The 22,618-nt window shown below is 29.4% G+C and overlaps 2 protein-coding genes across 2 annotated transcripts; both read left to right on the forward strand.

Moving 5' to 3' along the window:
• The first annotated feature begins 5,422 nt into the window (after positions 1-5,422).
• LOC115717369 (uncharacterized) lies at positions 5,423-7,389 on the forward strand. The gene is made up of 5 exons (XM_030646337.2): positions 5,423-5,738; positions 5,878-6,012; positions 6,142-6,252; positions 6,659-6,763; positions 6,947-7,389. The coding sequence occupies exons 1-5, from the start codon at positions 5,595-5,597 to the stop codon at positions 7,109-7,111; spliced, it is 660 nt and encodes a 219-aa protein (XP_030502197.2). The 5' UTR covers positions 5,423-5,594; the 3' UTR covers positions 7,112-7,389.
• A 10,388-nt stretch (positions 7,390-17,777) lies between these two features.
• On the forward strand, positions 17,778-21,791 carry LOC115717289 (uncharacterized). The gene is made up of 9 exons (XM_030646258.2): positions 17,778-17,944; positions 18,267-18,443; positions 18,535-18,805; positions 19,294-19,444; positions 19,975-20,197; positions 20,304-20,395; positions 20,565-20,700; positions 20,793-21,124; positions 21,298-21,791. Exons 1-9 carry the CDS (start codon positions 17,895-17,897, stop codon positions 21,546-21,548), a joined length of 1,683 nt encoding a protein of 560 aa, XP_030502118.2. The 5' UTR covers positions 17,778-17,894; the 3' UTR covers positions 21,549-21,791.
• The last annotated feature ends 827 nt before the right edge of the window (positions 21,792-22,618 follow it).

A 22,618-nucleotide genomic window follows, 5' to 3' on the forward strand; every position in this document is an offset into this window, starting at 1 on the left:
GGACTCCAATGTAACATGGTCACTACTTTGGCTTCTGCATCAGACAATGCCCACTCCATGTCTACTGATTTAGAGTTTAAATGTTGTTTGTCTAATTGTACCTCAACTGTCTTACCAGCTGTAACTCTTGTAACAATGCTAAAATAAATAAAAGTGACTCCATTTTTCTTCCAAATTGACTGTATGCTCAAAACAGTTATGCTGTCAATCTTTGGCACTTTAAACTATGCCATCGTGCACCTAGAATTTTGGCCAAATCACTGTTAAAAATCAACATTTCACCAAGTTTAAAAGAACTAAAATTCTATGAAGCATGTAAAATGGGAAAAAGCCATAAATTTCCTTATTCTTTGTCCAACTCTAGAGCATCTCAGCCACTTAAGTTGCCGCACACAGACCTTTGGGGACCCTCCCACATAACATCCCTTGAAGGTCATAGGTACTACATCATCTTCATTGATGATTTCAGTAGGTTTACTTGGATTTTCCCACTAAATATAAAGTCCCAAGCCTTTCCCATCTTCTTAGAATTTAAAAAGCTTGTTGAAAAACAATTCAATTTACCAATAAAAATTGTTCAATCAGATTGGGGAGGAGAATACAGGTCATTCTCTAAGTTTCTTACCAAAAATGGGATTCAGTTCCAACACCCATGTCCCCATGATCATGAATAAAATAAAAGGGTTGAGAGGAAGCATAGACACATTACAGAAATTGGCCTAACATTGCTTGCTGCATCTGGTCTCGATCTGACATATTGGTGGTTAGCTTTTCAGCACACTGTCTATGTTATTAACAGGTTGCCTACACCTGTTCTTGATGATTTATCACCATATGAATACCTCTTTCACAAAATACTAGACTACAACTTCCTAAAACCTTTTGGTTGCTCTTGCTTTCCACATTTGAGACCCTACTAGTCTCACAAGCTGGACATCAAATCAGAAAAATGCACCTTTGTTGGCTACTCCTTACAACACAAAGGCTATCTTTATAGAAGCAACAAAGGGAGAATCTATATAGCTCAAAATGTCATGTTCAATGAGCTAGACTTTCCTGCAAAATCTTCACCACAACCTCAACAGGTAACTATCTCGCCATCTACTTTACTCCTACAACAAGTTTCTTCACCATACCTTTGGAAAATAGTTTCAATAACTCACCATATGGTTTTCTGCAACACCTGCTGCTAATGGTGCTAGTCCAAGTACATTACCTGATATGGCTCTTAGACCAGCTGAGAATGCACAATTACCTGCTACACCTGTGCTCAATTTATCCAATCATCCTCCAGTCTAAACTGCTACTCCTCAAGAAGATGAATTAGTCACTGTTGCTCCCCACAACTGTGATAGCCAACATGTTGTATCCATAATAGTGTCACTAGTTGTAACTTCTAATAAGCCTCAACCATCCACTATGACTGAACCCCCCATTCATACGCAAACCTTACCAACTCAGCTCCCAAATACCGATGTGGTGCCCCAAACTACCAATGTTGAAGTACATGAAATCACAGCAGCTCCCAACTCTGCTCCAGGCTCATCTTCCTCATTTATTCCATGTACCTCTACCTTTAAAACAATTGGCAACACTCATCCTATAAAAACCAGATCAAAAAATGGTGTGTATAAACCAAAGGCATATCATGCTACCACTCACCCTCTACCTGAATCTCTCACACCAACTAAACCAAAAATACTTAAACAAGCTCTTGCTGATCCTAAATGGTTCAAAGCTATGCATGATGTATACCTAGCTCTTAAAAGAAATGGAACTTGGATATTGGTTCCATATGATTCAAACATGACATTAGTTGACAACAAATGGGTGCATAGAATAAAACTCAACTCAGATGGTTCTGTTAACAAGCTCAAATCAAGGTTTGTAGCCAAAGGGTATCTCTAAACTCTAGGGATTGATTTCACAGATACTTCTAGTCCAGTTGTTAATCAGCAACAGTTCGAATCCTTCTCACAATAGCTGTGTTTAACAACTGGACAATAAATCAACTATATGTCTCAAATGCTTTTCTAAATGGATGTCTACAAGAGACAGTCTATATGCCTAAACCCCCAAGAATTGTGGATGCCGAGAAACCAACTCATGTGTGCAAACTCCATAAAGCTTTGTATGGACTCAAGCAAGCTCCAAGAGCTTGGAATGACAAATTAAAATAGATATTGTTTCATAAAGGCTTCTCAGCTTCAAGGTGAAACACCTCCCTCTTTATAAAAGGTTCTGGACATGTTTTGATAGTACTTCTTATATATGTTGATGGCATAATAATAACAGGGCCTAATAATAACAGGGCCAACTCATGTGTGCAAACTCCATAAAGCGTTGTACGGACTCAAGCAAGCTCCAAGAGCTTGGAATGACAAATTAAAATAGATATTGTTTCATAAAAGCTTCTCAGCTTCAAGGTGAAACACCTCCCTCTTTATAAAAGGTTCTGGACATGTTTTGATAGTACTTCTTATATATGTTGATGGCATAATAATAACAGGGCCTAATGAGATTATCATCAACAATCTAATTGTTGAATTGAATCAAGTGTTCTCCATCAACAATCTTGGTCTATTACACTACTTTCTTGGAGTATAATAAGATTATCATCAACAGTCTAATTGTTGAATTGAATCAAGTGTTCTCCATCAACAATCTTGGTCTATTACGTACACTACTTTCTTGGAGTAAAAATTGCTCGAAATAATATTGACATGTATCTTTCTCAGACCAAGTATATCTCTGATCTATTAGTCAAGTTACACATGGAAGGGACAAAACCATGTCCAAACCCAACAAACTCCACTCACAAGCTATCTCTTACAAATGGTCAACCATTCATAGATCACACTCTCTATCACAACACACTAGGAGCTTCAAAGTATCTGACATTAACTTGGCATGAAATAGCATTCATTGTGAACAAATTAAGTCGATTCATTCATGCTCCCATAACAACACAATGGGAGGCATGCAAAAGGTTGTTCAGATATCTTCAAGGCACCATTAAATCAGACCAGCAACAAGACTATGCTTACAGGCCTACTTAGATGCTAATTGGGCAAGCTGTCTAGATGACAGACGCTCAACAGGTGGCTATGCAATCTTTTTTGGGAGAAACTTAGTCTTGTGGTATGCTAAAAAGCAATAAGTAGTTGCTCGATTGAGTACCAAAAGCGAGTTTCGAGCTCTTGCAAACATAGTAGCTGAGATAAAATGGCTATGCTCTGTTCTTATTGAACTTAAAGTTAATCTGCTATCACACCTATCATTTGGGTGGACAATTTAGGTGCAACTTCCTTAGCTGCTAACCTTGTGTTTCACGCTCGATCAAAACACATAGAAATCGATTTACATTAATTCGAGACCAAATTATAGCCAACCAAGTCGAAGTTCGCTATGTTCCATCATGTGATCAAACAACAAACATTCTCACGAAGCCCTTGTCCACATAACGTTTTGACTACCTCAAGCACAAGCTTCACGTGTGCTAAATACCTTTTCATTTGAGGAGGGATGATACAACTACTACTTTTACTAAACTAACTGTTAGTTAGTTAATACTGTTAGTTTTGTACTGTTGTAACAATTTTTGTAACAACTTTTTTTTTTTTTTTTTTGAGGGAATTTTGTAACAACTTCTCATTTCTTGTTTTTTTGTTAATTCTCGTAAATTGGGTTCTTGTAGACTCTATAGCATAGATAAGATCTTGGGCTATTTTCAAAAATATGGGAAAAATTATTAAGGTTATGATAAATATGGCATAAAAAGTAAATACCACTAAATATGGCATTATCTAACCAATCAAACTAAAAATATGGTTTTTCTCTAAAAAAAACCATACAAAACATTAAAAAGAAATCTGAATTTAAAATTCATAAAAAATAAAAACTTAATTAAATTACCATAAAAAATATTAAAATTCCCTTCATATTTATTTTTTTTAAAAAAATAAAACAAATAAAACTATAGTGATTGCCGAAGTTGTCACTCGTGCTGGAAAAGTCACCGGAGTTTACTGTCGGCACCGGAAAAGTCGTCGGAGTAGCCGCCGGTGCCGAAAAAGTCGCCGGAGTTATTCTTAAATGTAGAAAAAGTCGTCGAATTAGCATTGTCGCTGGAAAAATCACCAAGAAACCGGTTTCGATGTTAAACCGGCTTTCTTGGTGATTTTTCGTAATTTTACCGTTGACAATGCCAAGTCCGACGACTATTCGAGTTTGATGCTCGGTGCCGAAAAAGTTGCCGGAGTAGTTCCCGTGTTGGAAAAATCGCCGCAGTTATTGCCGCGTAAAAAGTCGTCAGAACTGGTATTGTCGCCAGCAAAATCATTAGAAAAATCACCAAGAAAGTGGTTTTTTCATCAAGAAACTGGTTTCTTCACCAAGAAAGTGGTTTCTTCATCAAGGAACTAATTTTGTTACACAACAATAATAAAGATTATGAAAACAAAACAAAAATGATATACACTGAAAATAATTGAAACCAGTTTCATCAATCAACCAAATAGAGAAAAAAAATATAAAAAAATTACCAAGAAACTGGTTTCTTCATCAAGAAACCGAAAAAAAACCAGTTTCTTGGTGATTAGCCCGATAATTTTTCCGGTGACAATGACAATTTTGACGAATTTCCTAGAGTTTACTGTCGGTACTGAAAAAGTAACCGGAGTAGCTGTCGGTGTATTAGTCGTCAGAGTTGCTACCAACGCTAGAAAATTCGTCAGGCCATTGTCGTCAGAAAAATTACCGGAAAAATTACCAAAAAACTGGTTTCTTCATCAAGAAACCAGAAACCAGTTTCTTGGTAATTTTTCTGGCGACTATGCCAATTCTAATGACTTTTCTGAAGTTTACTGTCGGTGCCGGAAAAGTCGCCGGAGTAGCTGTTAGCGTCAGAAAAGTCGTCAGAATTGGCATTGTCAACGGAAAAATCACCAAGAAACCAGTTTCTTAGACTTCAAGAAACCGGTTTCTTGGTGATTTTTCAGTGATTTTTCCGGCGAAAATGCCAATTCTGACGAATTTTCCGGCACCGGCAGCAACTCCGACGACTTTTCCGGTACCGACCGCTACTCCGGTGACTTTTCCGGCACCGGAAGCAAACTCCGGTGACTTTTCCGGCATCAATGACAAATAAAACTTCCTAAACAAATAAAAACAGTAAATATGGGATTTTGAAACCTAATTACATATATATGGCATATCAAAAACCATACAAAAACCTAAAAACAAAAAAATACCATATAAATTGGCCAAACTTAAATGTGCCATATTTATCATAAGAACTTTTAAAATCCCATACTAAGTGTAATTTTTTCACACAATAATACGTAAATCAACTCGATGGCCCAAAAAAATAAAAAAAAATTTGTTAAAAGTGGGGGTATTTGGGTAAGTTAACCCCAAAATCTCCTCCATTCGTAGTCTCTTTCGCTCCCCAAGAGGAGCTTTACTGTAATTTCAGTTCACAAAACCCTAAACCCCTTTTCTTTTTCTTCTCCCTCCAAACTCCTTCGCTTCCACAGTCACTACATTCTTCTTCTTCTCCATCTGATCCATTATTATACTCTTAATAGGTTTGAATGGCTTACATACAAAATGGTAGAAACGCTCTCCGCCACATTATCAAGGAGACCAACATCCATAGCTCCGACCGCATGATGAACCCTCTTCTCTATCTTTCTCAAGGAGTTCGACACAGAAAATTGGAAGTTATACTAACCACAGTGAGTAAATGGATGTAAGATTAAGTTTAGCGTAGTTGTTCTATGTTTAATTTTTCTGAAAAAAAAAATTCATTCTTGGTTGATTTATTTGAAGATTTTATAATGGGCTTTTTTTTTTCTTTTCTTTTTTGATTATCAGAACATAGAGAAGCTTGGTAAATCTGGAGAGACAGTGAAGGTTGCACCTGGGCATTTTCGCAATCACCTCATGCCTAAGTTGCTTGCTGTTCCTAATATTGAAAAATATGCTTATCTCATCAGGGAGCAGCACAAGGTTTCTTTCTTGTTCTATAATTTGATTAAGAGTTCTTTCTTTTTCTGTTTTACTTTTATGTGTGATTTTTTGTTTACCATTTGAGCTGAGTCTTAAATTTTTGTTTAATTTTATGCTGTGTGGTATTAGATTTTCCCACCTGAGGAAGAGAAAGAGGAGGTGAAAGTGGTTAAAGTTTCTAAAGAAGATAAGATGAAAGAGCATGAAAGGGCAGCCAAACGTCTTGATAATGCTCGATTGGTTAGTAAACTCTTGTCCTATTTATATCCCATTTCCTGTTATGATTTGATTATGTGTTCTTCTGTTCTCTTATAAGTTATAGCCTGAATTGGTTTGATTTCTATACACATAACTCTGTTAATAGATGATCCTTTTGGGGTGTAGTATGAGATAGACAATGGTTGCAAAACTAAAGACATAGAAAACATTTCATGTTTGGAATATAAAAGTATTGCCTTTATCTTCATACATTGCTGGTGGATCATATCAAAGTGCTATTTTTAGTAAAAATTTATGCTTTGTATAATGTATTTGAGCCTTTGGGTATGGAATCTGGTCTAAAGCTCATAATGATAAGAGGGATTTTCTGAACTTGTGGCCTTACAGAATGAGCTTGGGCAAATCTAACATTTATATCTGCTTATAGGTGCTGCGGAGATTAATCAATGTTGAGAAGTTTCGGACTCGCTCGACTAAAGACGAGCCTATAGAATTGCGTAATCCGGTCACCGCAGATGAGATTGTAGCTGAGGTATGGTTTTGGTCTTGCTATCTATTTACTTATGGTCACAGCATACCATTTCACCACCGTCTGACAACATGTTACATTTTGGCAATAAAACTTTTCAATCCTTTGAAGACAGTACTTTTAATTTCTATGTAGTTCATTTCATTGTAGTTGAAACTTGAAAGATGTGTGTTTGTGTTTATTTAGGTGGCAAGGCAACTTTGTGTGCAAATATCTCCTGAAAACTTGCAGCTACCATCGGATTTGTCGACTGTGGGAGAGTATGAAGTGCCACTCCGTTTGCCAAAGTCAATTCCTTTGCCTGCTGGCAAGATTAACTGGACGCTTAATGTTAAAGTCAGAACCAAATAAACAGTGTTCTGCATGTTGATGATGCGTACTTTGTGTTCGATGACAACTTTTGCTTTCATATTTTTTTCTTTGGAATTTCTTGTAGCAAGAAAGTGAGATTCAAGCAACCCCATTTGGGTTATGATTTTCTCAACGATTTGGATATTCTGTTTTGGTCTTTTCTGATTTTGGCAAATCTGCCAATCTTTCTTTCTGAAGGCATTTGTAGTAGAAATTGCTTACTTGGTTGATAGACTCTTTAATGACAAATGTAAATTAAATAAAGATTTTTTGGGGCCTTTTTTTTTTTTTTTATATATATATATAGTTTTATTTTTGATTGCCCAAATTACAATAATCTAATATTCTAATGTAGGGGCATTTAATGTAGGTGTATTTTGTGACTTAATGTATGAAATTAAACAGATATTTACAAAAAGTTGGTCTCAGAAGGGGAGATAAAAGAGAGTTTCAGCAAATTTTCTTAGACAATAAATTTAACCTTTTTTTATTTTATTGGTGAAATGGATAATAAATTTAGTTAATACTCTAACATTTCTATTGGGTTTACTATATATTTAATACTCTTAAGTCGACTCATAAAAAATGGCTTCTTTCAATAAAATGGTCGATGAATGATGTCAAATATGTTCAGAAATGTAACATTTCATTGTGATTTTTTTTAAAACTATATTTTTTCACTATAAGTTTTTACCTTATTGTGTGTTTTTTTTTTTGGCTAATATATTGTGTTTTTATGTTAATTTTAATAGGGGTTTTTATGGATTGGTTTAGTCCGAATTTTTAATTTTTTCAAACTAAAGTTGCATTACGTTTTCTTAAAAATTTAAAACTAAACTAAACTAATCCACTCAAAATCGTATTGGTTTGTAATTCATAGTTTTTTTTTTTGGGCAATTTACACTAATATATACATTATATAATTTTATTACAATATATGTGCATAATAATTTATTTTCATATAATCATACATTTTATCTATTATGAAGAAAATTATTTTCAATTTATTATACAATATATAAATGGTAAGTATTTGATTATTTGATTTATTGCCACTCATTATTATACTTATTGAATGATGATATATTAATAATTATATATTTTTATATAATTTTAAATAATTTTAAAAATCAACCATTATTACAAATATTGAAAGTTTGTATTTAGATTAAATCACTATTTAATTCTTCCCTATAAAACTATTATCCAAATACAATATACTCAAATTTTAAATATTTATGTTTATAAAAATTATAATAAGAAGATTAGTTTTTTTTTTTTTTTTTTTTTTTTTTTTTTTTATTTACAATTGTTTTCTTTTGATTATATTTTTTATTATTATTTGTGTTATAAATGTATGCAAATTTTTTTGTTTATATTTTGTTGATATATTATCACATTTTTATTTATTGTAAAATATATGATTCTCAATATTGATTTTTTTCATAAATAATTTATTAGAATATTTTATTTATGGAAATTATTTTCTAATTAAGGAAATGATTTTCTATTTAAGGAAATAAATAAATAATTGATTTTCTGTTAAATGAATATTTTATACTCATTGAATCTGGACAAAATCAATTATGTAATATTCTATATATGGTCAGATTTCTATATTCATTACCTGATTTGATATCCTGAATTAATTGTCAAAATATTCTGACAATTAATGTGGCGCAGATACTGATGGAGTATCTCACCTATAAATATAGGGTCTCGGTCCCCGAGCTCCTCACTCATTCTGTTCATAACAGCAAAATCCATCTAAAGAGAGTTGAGAGAGCGAGGAAGCCCGATTACCCACATCAATCGGTTTCTTTTGCAGATCAAGCTTATGTGGGATTAATGCTCAAAGAATCAATGGCTGGAGGTATTTCGATCCTTATATTCATATAGTGTATATGTTTATTTATTCTGCATGTTATATACACATACATATATTTTATATTATACATATAAATGTCTAACAGTTGGTATCAGAGCGGATTATATATCTCTGCCTTGATTTTTTTTTTTGAGTTTCATATATATATACATTTACGGGGTTCTTCATTTATAATATAAATTATATATATTTTATATATACTTTTATATTATATAATCCCGATTATATATATATTCATACTCAATTTATTTTTTATATATACATATATATATTCATCTTCATATTTACGTTCATATATATATATATATTATATACATTCATTTATACCGTATAATATATATATATATATGTTTCTGAGTATACACTTTCATATTATATTCATTGATTTCTTTCCATATAATTGATTATCATATTCTTTTATATATCTTTATGATATTTTATATGGTTTAATGTGTATATGTAAGTATATATGTATATATATACATATCCAGTATTGGTTTTTGTTTGTATATATATTTTATATACATTTTCTTTTCATTTACGTATATATATTCATATTTATATATATATACTTTTATATTAATATTTCATAATTTATATGTTCATATATATATGCACATTCATAATTATATTCATATACTGTGTGTATACATATAATTTTTATGTATATATGTATGTATAATACTCAATGCTTTCATATTTTTGTTGCATAAAATTGTATGTAATACTCTCTTTCATACATTAATGATGATTTTATGCAGTATATATACATTGTATACGAGTATATATATACATGAAAGTTTTATTTTTCGGTCTATATTTTTTCTGTTTTCATTTTCGGTATTTATTTTAAATCCTCTATTCATTACTATATTCATATAATATTTTAGATCGATTTTATGAATGAAAAGGATTTAAAACCCATCTGAAAACTGAAAAAATTCTCTTAAGAACACGATCGGACCCGAAAGAATTTTTTATGAAATTAAAGTCTACACTTTACGTGTTTTCGATGCTTGAAATCAATATGGATCTCTTAATTTATTCATTTAGATCATTTTGGAATTGGTTTCATGAATTTTGGTCATCGGTGTTGTTTTTCATGGCAGTTTTTCAAAAAAAAAAAAAAAAAGGAAAATTAAGAAAAATTTAAGAAAATTCCGAAATTTTGTTACTTTGATTTATTTTTGGAATTTTATTTTATTTCCTTATCTTTGTTGATTAAGTCAATTAAATTACATTTGTTTAACTTTCCATTCTTATTTAACATATATCTTCATATATATTATATGTTATTTAGTAATAAATTATTATGGAAAGTTTTTAATTTGGTAAATTAATTACATGCTTTATTTTTACATGTAATTAATATAATTGTGATATTGTAAGAATGTGAATATTTAATTATTCTACAATTAAGTGCGCAATTATTATATTTATTTACCAATTAAGTAATTTATTGATTAAATTAATTGATAATCTGCCATTAAGTATATTCTTTAATTTTGCATTTAATTGATTTCATATAATTAATTGTACTAATTTGTATATTTACCTTATTTATACAAATTAATTATTAGTACAAATAATTAAGATATTATATGGTTATAAATGCATAATTAATTACATATCATGGAATTAAGCATTTAATATATTATCATACAATAATTGTTTTAACTTGTATTTATTTGGAAAATTTATTTTTAATACAATTAATTTTGATTTGTATGATTTAAATGCTATACATAAATTCCTTTTATAGTGCTAGATATATTTAGAAATGTTCAAACATTAAGATAGGTTGAATATTTTATCTAGCACATTAAGTTTCATAAAACTTCATAAAATTATTCATAAAATATTCATAAAACTTCCTAAAATGAATAAAATATGAATAAAATGTAAGTAATTTTATGGTTTGACATAAGAAAACATGAACTTGGGACAAATGCTCATATCTAGAACGGTTTTTAATGATCTTCGGACGACCACACTAGGAGCACTAATCTCAATTGTTTATTATGTTAACAACGAAATTACTTTTAGGTAGAGCCCAATACCTGATGTCAAAGTGAAAATATAATTTTATATAATTAGGGAGTAGCCACAGCATCCTTATTTGTATAAAATTATACATTAATTAAAATTTCACCTTAATGGACATAACTTGTAATTAATTATATAGGTATAATAATTTTACCCCACAGGAATTTTATTATATTTGTATAATTAATTAGGATAATATGTTAAATTAAATTCTCTTAATTTACCCCACAGGGAGTTATGGGGATTTAATTTAATAGTGTTATCACAAATTTAATTAAAGATAGATAATAAACCTTCATTTTCAAAACTGATTGTTTAATTAAATCTATCATAAAGTTCATCTAATTTTATTAAATTTAAAATTTAGCCCACAGGCAATTTTGGATTTAGTAAAATTTTAATCTTCAGTTTATACTTTGGTGTCTAGTGAACCACATAATTTTAAATAATTAGGGAGTAGCCACAGCATCCTTAATTATATAAAATTATATATATTAAGTGGATTAAGATCGCATAATGGACATGAATTATGTGAACATAATAATCTTACCTTATAGGCATTTTATTATATTCACATGATTAATATGTTAAATTAAATTCTCTTAATTTATCCCACAGGAAATTATGTAGATTTAATTTAATAATTTTATCATAAAGTATAAAATTTTGAAACATTTATAAATAATTAAGTGTTTCATACCTTTCATTAAGATAGAAATATTAAACTTTAAGTTTTTCATAAATTGTGTAAATCTATCATAATCTACATCTAAATTTAATCTTATTAAATTAAAAATTTAGCCCACATGCAATTTTTGTTTAATAAGATTTCATATTTAAGCATGTTTATTCATTGGTAAAAACATGATTCATTTAAACCTCAAAATTATATATGTAATTTTATTACATCACTATTCATAAATTTCTTCCATACTAGTAGAAAATTTCTTCCATAACAGTAGAAATTTTCAAAATTTATTCTGATAACTTCATCTAGCATATACAGTTTTTACTGTATAATTAAGAAAAATAAATCACACTTTATTATCACCAATAAATTTTAATTTATTGTGTATGAATTCATTCTAATATAGTTGATGTGATTATTAACACATAGTGGATTATTTTAGATTGTTATTCCACATTCATAATTTCTTGCAAGGTTTACAAATAAACCTAAGAAAGTCAATAATTGTGAGCAAATCTTATCCACAGACAAGATAAGTTCCCACATTTAGAAGTTTAAGGAACAAGCAATATAGTAGTGGCTTTGTTTTAAAATTGGCAAAGACCTTTATGTTCCAAGATTCTATTGAAACTTGATTTAGACACATTTAGAGGTCTTTACTACAAATGATGTCACTCATAAAGATATGCAAGTTCAATCTGACAATAAGAAATGTGTTATTAATAAGAATTCTTCTACATTATAGCACCAAAAATTATGGAACATATCTCCATAAATAGAATAAATGTTAGTAAATGGTGGGGATCTTCATCACACTAGATTTTACTAACTTTATTTAGAACTTGTGTGAATTTCATTAAGAATATGTATTCCAACAAGTCAAAATCGGTGCATACTAGAATTCTATCATATTAGAAATCATACAAGTCAATTAATTTTGAAGACATGGACTCAAATTTTGCATCTCCTTTTTAACGATTACTCACATAAATAATTTTTCTACAAAAGTATAGATTTATATGTTTCAAAGACATTTAAATCTTAAGTAGAGAAATGGTGCATTTTGCATATTAAGATAGTGAGATCAAATATAAAATGGAGAATACTACATTAAAATTCGTGAGTATGGATAAACTCCCAGTCTATTTGCAAAGTTTCTTTAAAAGCATGGGTTCATTGCCCGATACATATGCTTGGTACACCTAAATTATAGTGTGTAACAGATTTAAGAAACTAACCATTTTTTGGACATGGGGTGGAGCCTACATAGCAAACTCCAATCTTTCCTAAATCTTTGTCTATTGATACTCTTCAATGGGGGTGTACATATCGAATCGTGTTCTAACCAAAGTTGTTTCTCAAACATATTTTGAGTTGTGATAAGGTTGAAAACCGACTTGATGACATGTACACATTATTATAAATACCCATATACAGTTAGAGTACAATTGTCAAAGAAAAGATCTGGGCCCTAAACCATAAATGAGCATATTTCATTTGAAAAGCTATAAGGTTTAAGGGTTACATATTTTATTATCCATCTCACAACACTAGAATTGTGGAATTAAGAATTGACTTGATCAGTGGGAGTGATCAATCTAGGAACCTAGTTTTCGAGAAAGATCATTCATATTTTCTCAAACTTCCACCTCAAGTGTTAGATTAATTATGATTCACAACAACCCTTAAGATTAATTGTTATTGAGAATTCATAACTAATCATTAATAATATACAAGTCATTGGTAAAATTCTAATAAGTTATGTTATTTAGTAATTGCTTACAATTTCTAAAATAACATGCTATTGAACCATTTGCTCTTTTAAGAGTTTGTTGGTCCATCCTTAAGATGACTTATTAGAACAGTAAGATCAATGTATTCTAGTGATCACATTTTGTACAATAAGAGTTCAACTACAATATTAATTTGAGACACAAATTAAATTATAGAATGATAAAGAATTGAAGTTGTAGTACAATATGCCATGAATGAAGAAATGAATATCTTAAATAGCAATAAAGTTTATCTTTAGTAAAGTTGCCTAATGGGGTGGAGAACATTAATTAAGCATAGATTTTTTCACCAATAATATTCATTAGGCGACATTGAGAAACATAAAGATATAAAAGAATATTCATTGCTAAGAAGTTCATTTTGAACTAAGAATCAATAACAAAGGAGATTTACATTCTCAATTGTTTTTATAAAAGATTCTATTATAGACCTTGGCATTTGTTGCTTGTTTTAATTCATTAATCAATTCCAAATAGTGAACTAAGAGGAGAAGGTATATAGACTGTCATAAAGATTTTCCTCTAATAGTGGTGAACATATGCAAGCTTAAAGTGTCTACCTATAGATTAAAACAAACATCTCACAAATTGGTATTATATCATCTTTTCCTTTAGGTTTGAAAAGAGAATTATGGAAATAATTATATACCAGAAAGTTAGTGGGAGTAATATTTGTTTTATACGTCGACAATATGTTACTTGCAAATGATGATAAAATTTTTCTATATAAGTTGAAATCATTCATATCTTAAATTATTATTTTGAGATAAGGAATATAAATAATATATATAATTTTAATTAATTAGAGAGTAGCCACAGCATCTCTGATTAAATAAAATTATGTATTATTCATCAGATATAACTTTTATCTTTAAGTGTGATAAATTCAACTCGAACCAGCATCTGAAAAATGATCTGGAGTGAGAATAAATTAAGAACATTCATTTGCTTCTATTTTAGAAGCCTAATGTATGCCTAAGAGTTTAAATAAGACTTTGCATTACATTTGTTTCAGGATTGTTAAGTAGTATCAGAATAACTAAAGTTAAGACCACTTTATTTTTCATACAAAGTGATGAGGTTTCTTTAAGATACTAAAAATTATATTCATATATATTTTAAGATGAATTTACCATCTGGAAATATAGTTAACCAATTAGATTCTAACATACTTCACTGGTTGTATTGATTCACGTAAATCAATATTTTATTACGTCCTTAAGATTACCAGTAAGTTATATTGTAGAGAATCTTGATTGTTATTTCCACTATAGAAGTCAGATTCATTTATTGTTTTGAGGATACATCTCGTATGATGTATTATAGAGTTTCATAGTAGGCCTAGAGTTCAGAATTACATTTTCATTAGGCCATTAAGAAAATTTTGCGATAAATTCAGCTACAATATTTATGGCTAATAACTCTAAGAGTACTGGTCGAAGCTAGCATATCGACATTAAGTATTTAGCCATAAAAAGGCGTGATAAGTGGTCATTAATCACACAAACTGAATTGGGTGATCGCATAGATCCTTGACTAAAGGCATGCCGCAACACAAATTCAAGGATCATAAAGTAAATATGGGATTCAGTTAACCCATATGCAGTTTTTTTATTTGTACAACCAAAAATTATTTAATGAAACTCTAATTTCGATATTTTCTCATATTTATGTGCACCTTAATTTCATCTGAGAAAATTATCGTAAGAGGACCTGAATAAACATAAGGGTTAGGGTTTATTCGCTTAAGTACATTGCCACATAAAGTACATTGTTATATAATAAATATATCGTAATACATGGAAGATAATACTCGACTTATAATGAGGACATGTCGCTATGATTCGTATGTTTATTATATAATGAGGAACGTTGGGTTTGAATATTTTAGTTTAAATGCTGACCAAGTGGGAGAATATTAGAATATTTTATTTATGGAAATTATTTTCTAATTAAGGAAATGATTTTCTATTTAAGGAAATAAATAAATAATTGATTTTCTGTTAAATGAATATTTTATATTCATTGAATCTGGACAAAATCAATTATGTAATATTCTATATATGGTCAGATTTCTATATTCATTACCTGATTTGATTTCCTGAATTAATTGTCAAAATATTCTGACAATTAATGTGGCGCAGATACTGATAGAGTATCTCACCTATAAATATAGGGTCTCGGTCCCCGAGCTCCTCACTCATTCTGTTCATAACAGCATAATCCATCTAAAGAGAGTTGAGAGAGCGAGGAAGCCTGATTACCCACATCAATCGGTTTCTTTTGCAGATCAAGCTTATGTGGGATTAATGCTCAAAGAATCAATGGCTGGAGGTATTTCGATCCTTATATTCATATAGTGTATATGTTTATTTATTCTGCATGTTATATACACATACATATATTTTATATTATACATATAAATGTCTAACATAATTTTGTGTCGATTAGGTAAATTATATACATATATACTTATCTACAATTTATATTTTATTTTTTCTAATTAAATAATGTTTGAAGTTTATAAAGTTATGTTTGTTTATTTATTTTTTGATGTAAGAATTATTTTTTAATAGATAAATTCGTTCACTAACTCATTAGAAAATAATCAACATATTGAAACAATAGAAAAAAAATATATTTATTTTAGTATAGTATAAATATTAGCTATGTCTATTTTTATGTTTACAATTATAATAAACATACCAATACCAATAATATAAAAATTTTTGTATTTATATATGTATTTATTTTATTTTCTATTAATTAAACATATTAATTTAATAAACAAAATAATAATATTCACATAGGTTTATTATATCACTATATTTGTGTCATGTTTATTTTTTAATAATTTTTTAGAAAATAAATAGCATACATAAAAAAATTGTTTATTTATTTTTTGTTTTTTGTGTTAGTTTATTTTTTCTAATTAAATAATATTTGGAGTTTATAAAGTTATGTTTGTTTATTTATTTTTTGATGTAAGAATTGTATTTCGATAGAAAATTCGTTAACTAATTCACTAGAAAATAATGAATATATGGAAACAATAGAAAGAAAATATATTTATTTTAGTATAGTATAAATTGGCAATGTCTATTTTTATATTAAAAATTATAATAAACATACTAATAATATAAAATACTTTGTATATATATGTTTATTTTGTATTCTATTTATTAAACATACTAATTTAATAAACAAAATAATAATATTCACATATGTTTATTATATCACTCTATGTGTGTCATGTTTATTTTTAGTAATTTTAAACATTGATTTATATTTATATAGATTAATATTTATAATTTTTATATTGTATTTTATTGAAAAAAAATTTATTAAATTATAATAATTCGTACTAAAAATAGATAATAAACATTTATTCTTTAATAAAATAAATATTTAATTTGTTTATTTTTATAAAACTATTTATTATTTATTTAATTAATTTTACGAAAATTATTTATTTTGAATTTTAATAAACATATTTTATTATTAATAATTTTTTAAAATATTAATATAATAAACATAAAGATAATATATTATAAAATAATATTACAAACATTAATTACATTAATCTATTTATGGTAATTAGTTTAATCATTAATGATTTATATTATTTAATAATTAAAATGTATGGTTTTATGTAATAAGTTTTCAAAATGTATATATTTTTCAAATAATTTTTTTTTGCACATTTTTTGTAATTATTTTGTTTTTGTTGTACATTTATGAAAAAAGCCCTTTTTTTTTTACCCTAATTGTTTAGTTTTTGGTAATTTTTTAATTACTTTTAATAAATTTATAATTCATAAATAACAATAAAAAACTATTATAATAAATATAAATATTCTATCTAAAATTATTCTTAAATATATACATTTCAATATTTTATTCAAAAAATATCTATAAAGTATACATAAAATAATTATACCTAAACTATGACCGAACCAAATAATTTTAAATAGTCCGATGAACACCCGGTTCCACAAAAAAAGATAATTTAAAATATTTTGTTAAATATTTAAACTTTATTTTGACAATACAAATATTAAAATTAGACCAATAATAATAGTTTGTGAAACCTTTTCAAATAATAATAATAATAATAATAATAATAATAATAATAATAATAATAATAGTTTGCGAAAAAATTAAAATAAAATTATGAATGGGCTGAAACTTTGGTTTGGGTCGTAAGCCCACCTACGACTCGCTGAGTTAACTCAACAAACAAGTGAAAGCGTTTTCTGATTATCTCTTGCTCACTCTCACTCAGACTCAGCCCCTCTTGCTTTGCTATACTCAACTACCAATCTTCCATGAAAAACCAACCGCCTTAACTACTCTCCCTTCCCTCCAATGGCGGCAGCTTCCCGTGTTCTACCTCCTCTCTCTTTCCATTGCTTCAGGTACTTTCTCTCTCTTCTTCTTACTTTTCTTTAATGTCTGGTTTTCTGAATAGTTTCTCTGATTAAGTTTCTGGCCTTCTGGCCATGTATAAATACAAAAGTTACAATTTTTACAGCAACCCTTTATTGAATATTTGTTTTTGACTAAAAAAATTGTAGAAGAATAAGAATTATAATACTGTTTGACTGCTTACTTGAGAATTGAGATAGAAAAGAAGCTTTCTTTTATCCTATCTCTTTTATGGTCTTTTGATAATTTGAATTATTGTATTAGGCCCCTTTTATTGGTTATTTGTTTTAACGTTCTTTTTGAACCATTTAGGAGGAACAAAGTTTGTCAACACATGGAGTCACTTCTTATGCTGAAAGACACAAATTCATTATTTAATTCTGTTAAAAAGTATAGCTTTAATTTGAAGCTCTCTTACATGAAGCCTGTTCGAGCTTTTGCTTCATTGGGTCCTGTAGAAACAGGTTCAGCTCCAAACAACAGTCAAAGGTGTGATTTTTAACTATATTTTCTTTAAGATTATTGAGCTTGGTAGATGGCATTTTAGATGTGTATAACTACTGTATATTCATGTCAATAGGTCTAGTAAATCTTCTGAAAGGGGTAACACTGCGGATGGAGAATTGGGTTTTGAGAGAGAGTTACAGGAGTTTTTTGATGAAGTTAAAATGATGATTACAATGGGAAACAAAAATGATGCCGCGGACCTGCTTCGAGCTAATTATGAAGCTGTAAAGGAAAGGATAAATGCAGGTGCTAGGGGCATGGAAGAAGCTGCTTTGATTGACATCATAGCTCTGGGATATATGGCCTTGGGAGACTTGAAATTCGTCGGTACCCTTTTGCGTATGGTAAGTTATTTTCTTCTTCGTTTCATTGAGTGTTCATAACCTAGTAGGCATATATGGTATGAACATTTCTTATTGTGTGTTATAAAATTACTACCATGTTTATGGAATTTAACATATACACCTTCATGATCATGAAGTATTCGGGAAAGAATTGTCCCTGAATGTGTTGTTGACATGAAATTGTAGTAATTATGAGACTATTTTATAGTAATTGGGAGTCTTATGAGCATTGCTATAAGGCACTATGGTGCTTAACACCTTTATGAGGTGGCATCCAATAAATAGTTAGCGGTTTTTTATAATCATTACTAAAATAAAATAAGTGGGACGCGATATAGAATTGCACCAGTAGCGATAAGATACTTCATAAAGGTGCTAGGCACCCATGGTGCTCCTTAGCATTTCTCAATCCTTATCTATCGCTATTATTCTCTCTGACCATCGATTCAGAAAATGTTTCTTACTGGTCAAATTTGTTGGAAGATCAGTTGATTGAGGTGGTGGACAATCTAAAAGATGATGAACTGCTTCTGGATCCTGTACTTGTGCATATGGGAAGTATGTACTCAACTTTGGGGAAGTTTGACAAATCAGTATCCATGTATCAAAGGGCCATCAATATTATGGAGAAAAAATATGGTATCCTATTTCTCTATCTCTCTACTTTTTATTTTTGCTTTCCTTTCCAATGTGCAACAGTCTTTTTGATTAAGAACATATTTGGTGGTTTAATGTGGGAATCTGAAAGTATTAGTAAATGCTCAACTGAGTGTTCTTTTCACTAAGCCAGCAAAGTGGAGGTCATGTTTATAAAAATTTATATTGGGGTGTGATTACCCTCAATTCTCCTTATATTTGTTAAGTATGCTGTCAAAATCTGCTGAAATCCATTACTACAATAAGAATGTGTGTCCTGAATTAGAAGGTGGAAGATACAATATTACTGTTGGTTACTTAACTGAACATCCTGTCATTTGCTTCTTGTTAATGAATTCCATCATCTTTTTCGTGGGGATCTGCTGTTTTGTTCTTCAACCGTTCTAGCTAAAGGGGTCGTTTCGATTGATATAACATGTTACTTTCTGGTGCTGTTTTTAAATTATTGTGATTGCTTTCAATGCTATGCTGTAATGTCAAATACTCTTTTGTCTGTTTTCTTTTCCCTTCAGGCAAAAATAGTGTTTTTCTGGTAACACCATTTCTAGGCATGGCAAAAGCTCTTGCTTCTATAGGAAAAGCTACAAAAGCAATAGAATTCTACCATCGGTCAATTACTACTTTAGAATCAAGCAGAGGCCCTCAAAGTGAGGACTTAGTTATACCTTTATTTGGTCTCGGTAATCTGTTACTCCAAGAAGGGAAAGCCAAAGATTCAGAAACTCCTTTTCTTAGGTGAATTTTCTTTTCTTCCTTAATTGACGGGCTACATTGCCTTGAGCTCATGAGTTTCGGTTTGACCCTTTTATCACTTTTCAAGAATGGTTTCTTTCTGTCACAGAATCTTGGATATATATACAAAGTTACATGGAAAATATGATGGAAGAGTTGGAATGGCTATGTGCTCACTAGCTCATGCTAAGTGTGCTATGGGTAATACACAAAATCTCTCTGTCTCTCTTAAGTTTTTAAGCCACACATTGGGCCTTCTATGATCAGTCTTGGGACAATGAATTAGGATATATGTTTTATATAAGCATTTGTCTTAAAAAGCTTCAAACTTTAACTTCAAGTGTGGTTACACATTATAATTTTTATATAGGAAAAGCGGATGAAGCAATTCACTTGTATAGAAACGCGCTTCAGCTCGTCAAAGATTCAAATTTTTTAGCTTTAGATGACAGTACAGTGGAGAAGATCAGAATAGATTTGGCTGAATTACTTCATGTTGTTGGAAGGTAATGCTAGCTTCATAATCAAATTTACAATTATATTTCAATGAAGAATATTTCGCTTCGGGTGTTCACATTGTAGTTCTGATTGTTTGCAGAGGAGAAGAAGGCCGAAAACTTCTAGAAGAATGCTTGATAATCACTGAGAAGAGCAAAGGGAAAGAACATCCAAGCTCAGTAACACACATGATCAATCTTGCTACTTCCCATTTACGCTCGAAGAATTTCGTGGAGGCTGAGCGTTTACTCCGGACTAGTATACAAATCATGTCTAAAACAGTCAGTTCCAATGATCAATCCATCACATTCCCAATGCTGCATCTCGCAGTGGCTCTATACCATTTGCAACGAGATGAAGAAGCCGAACAGCTCGCATTGGAGGCTTTAGACATCCGCGAAAAGGCATTTGGGAAAGACTCTATTCCAGTTGGTAAGTTAAATCCATCTTCTGTGCTATCCATTTAAAAAGTTTCCACATTTTTCCCAATGGGGTATTAGGCATTAAGGCACTAAAGATCAGATTTTTCTTTTGAGTCTTCCCAATTTTAGTTCCTTTTTATATGGTTTTCTTATTTACTATGATATGTGTGATTTGTATGGCAGCTGAGGCTCTAGATTGTTTGGTTTCAATCCAAAATAGGTTGATAGAGGATGATGGAGTGTTGTTGGAGAAGCTGAATAGAGTTTTGAGAATCCAAGAGAAAGAGTTGGGTTTTGAGAGTGAGGAGGTTTTGGAAACTTTGAAAAAGATTGTGTTTTATTTGGACAAATTAGGAAGGAAAGATGAGAAGTTATCTATTCAAAAAAGATTGTCAATGCTTAGAAAGAAATTCAAGCAAAGAATTCCATATTAATATTTATATAAATATATATATCCAGTCAGATCAATTCATTTTCTTCTTGGTTCCATTTTTTTGGATAACAAGTGCTATTGAGTTGAGTCGGTGATTTATTCTTCTCGGACTCTTTAAACGATATTGCCAAAAAAAGCATTATTAGTGCATAACATATTCTTCGGTTCGGTGTCATATCGTTATTGTTGGTGTAATTAAGTGTAAAATTTTATATAATTTAAGAGAATAATTTTTAAGGCTATTCATAGAACACTACTTATAAACTTATAAAAGGGAGGATTACTATTAAGTACAATATTATACATTTGGTTAGTGATATTACTAAAAAGTTATTTGTTTAAGTTATATAAAATTATATACTTAATTATATTAATATGACACTCAAAATAGTACCAGGTATGAATATCTTTTAACAATTCTCCTATACAAAATGTTAATTAATTGGTGACTCAATAACAATACTTTATGGGTCCGTTTGGTACACAGGACTGGATTGGATTAGACAGGCTAATTTGTCCAATCCAGTGTTTGGGCATGTTACAAGTCTGGATAACTAATCCAGTTAACCTCATCTGTTTGGGATTATTTATCCCATCCAGCAGGGTGGGATTATCCCACGCAGGTGAGATTTTTTTTTATTGTTTTTTTAATTTAAATTTTATTAATATATTTTAAATTTAATAAGAATTTAAAGGAAATAATTATCACACATTTATTTATACATTTTTTTTTATCAAAAACTTATTCATTGCAATTAGTGAAACTGTATAATTTTGAATTATTATACATAAGTTTTTAAAATTTAGAATATTATTAATTAAATAATAGTTACTTAAATTGATTTTAAGAAAAAAATATGACAATAAAATTATATATTATTTTTAAATTACTAAAAAATTTATATAAATATTTTAAAAAATTAATATTTATATTAAATTAGTGTTTAAGATAAACAATTTTATATTATTCAAGTATTTTTATTTTACTATTTTAATTATTTATTAAATAAAAAATATGACAAAATATTTTATTATATATTTATGATATATTCTTAATTATATATGATATAT

This window comes from Cannabis sativa, chromosome 5 (genome assembly GCF_029168945.1).
Source record: "Cannabis sativa cultivar Pink pepper isolate KNU-18-1 chromosome 5, ASM2916894v1, whole genome shotgun sequence".
NCBI lineage: Eukaryota > Viridiplantae > Streptophyta > Magnoliopsida > Rosales > Cannabaceae > Cannabis > Cannabis sativa.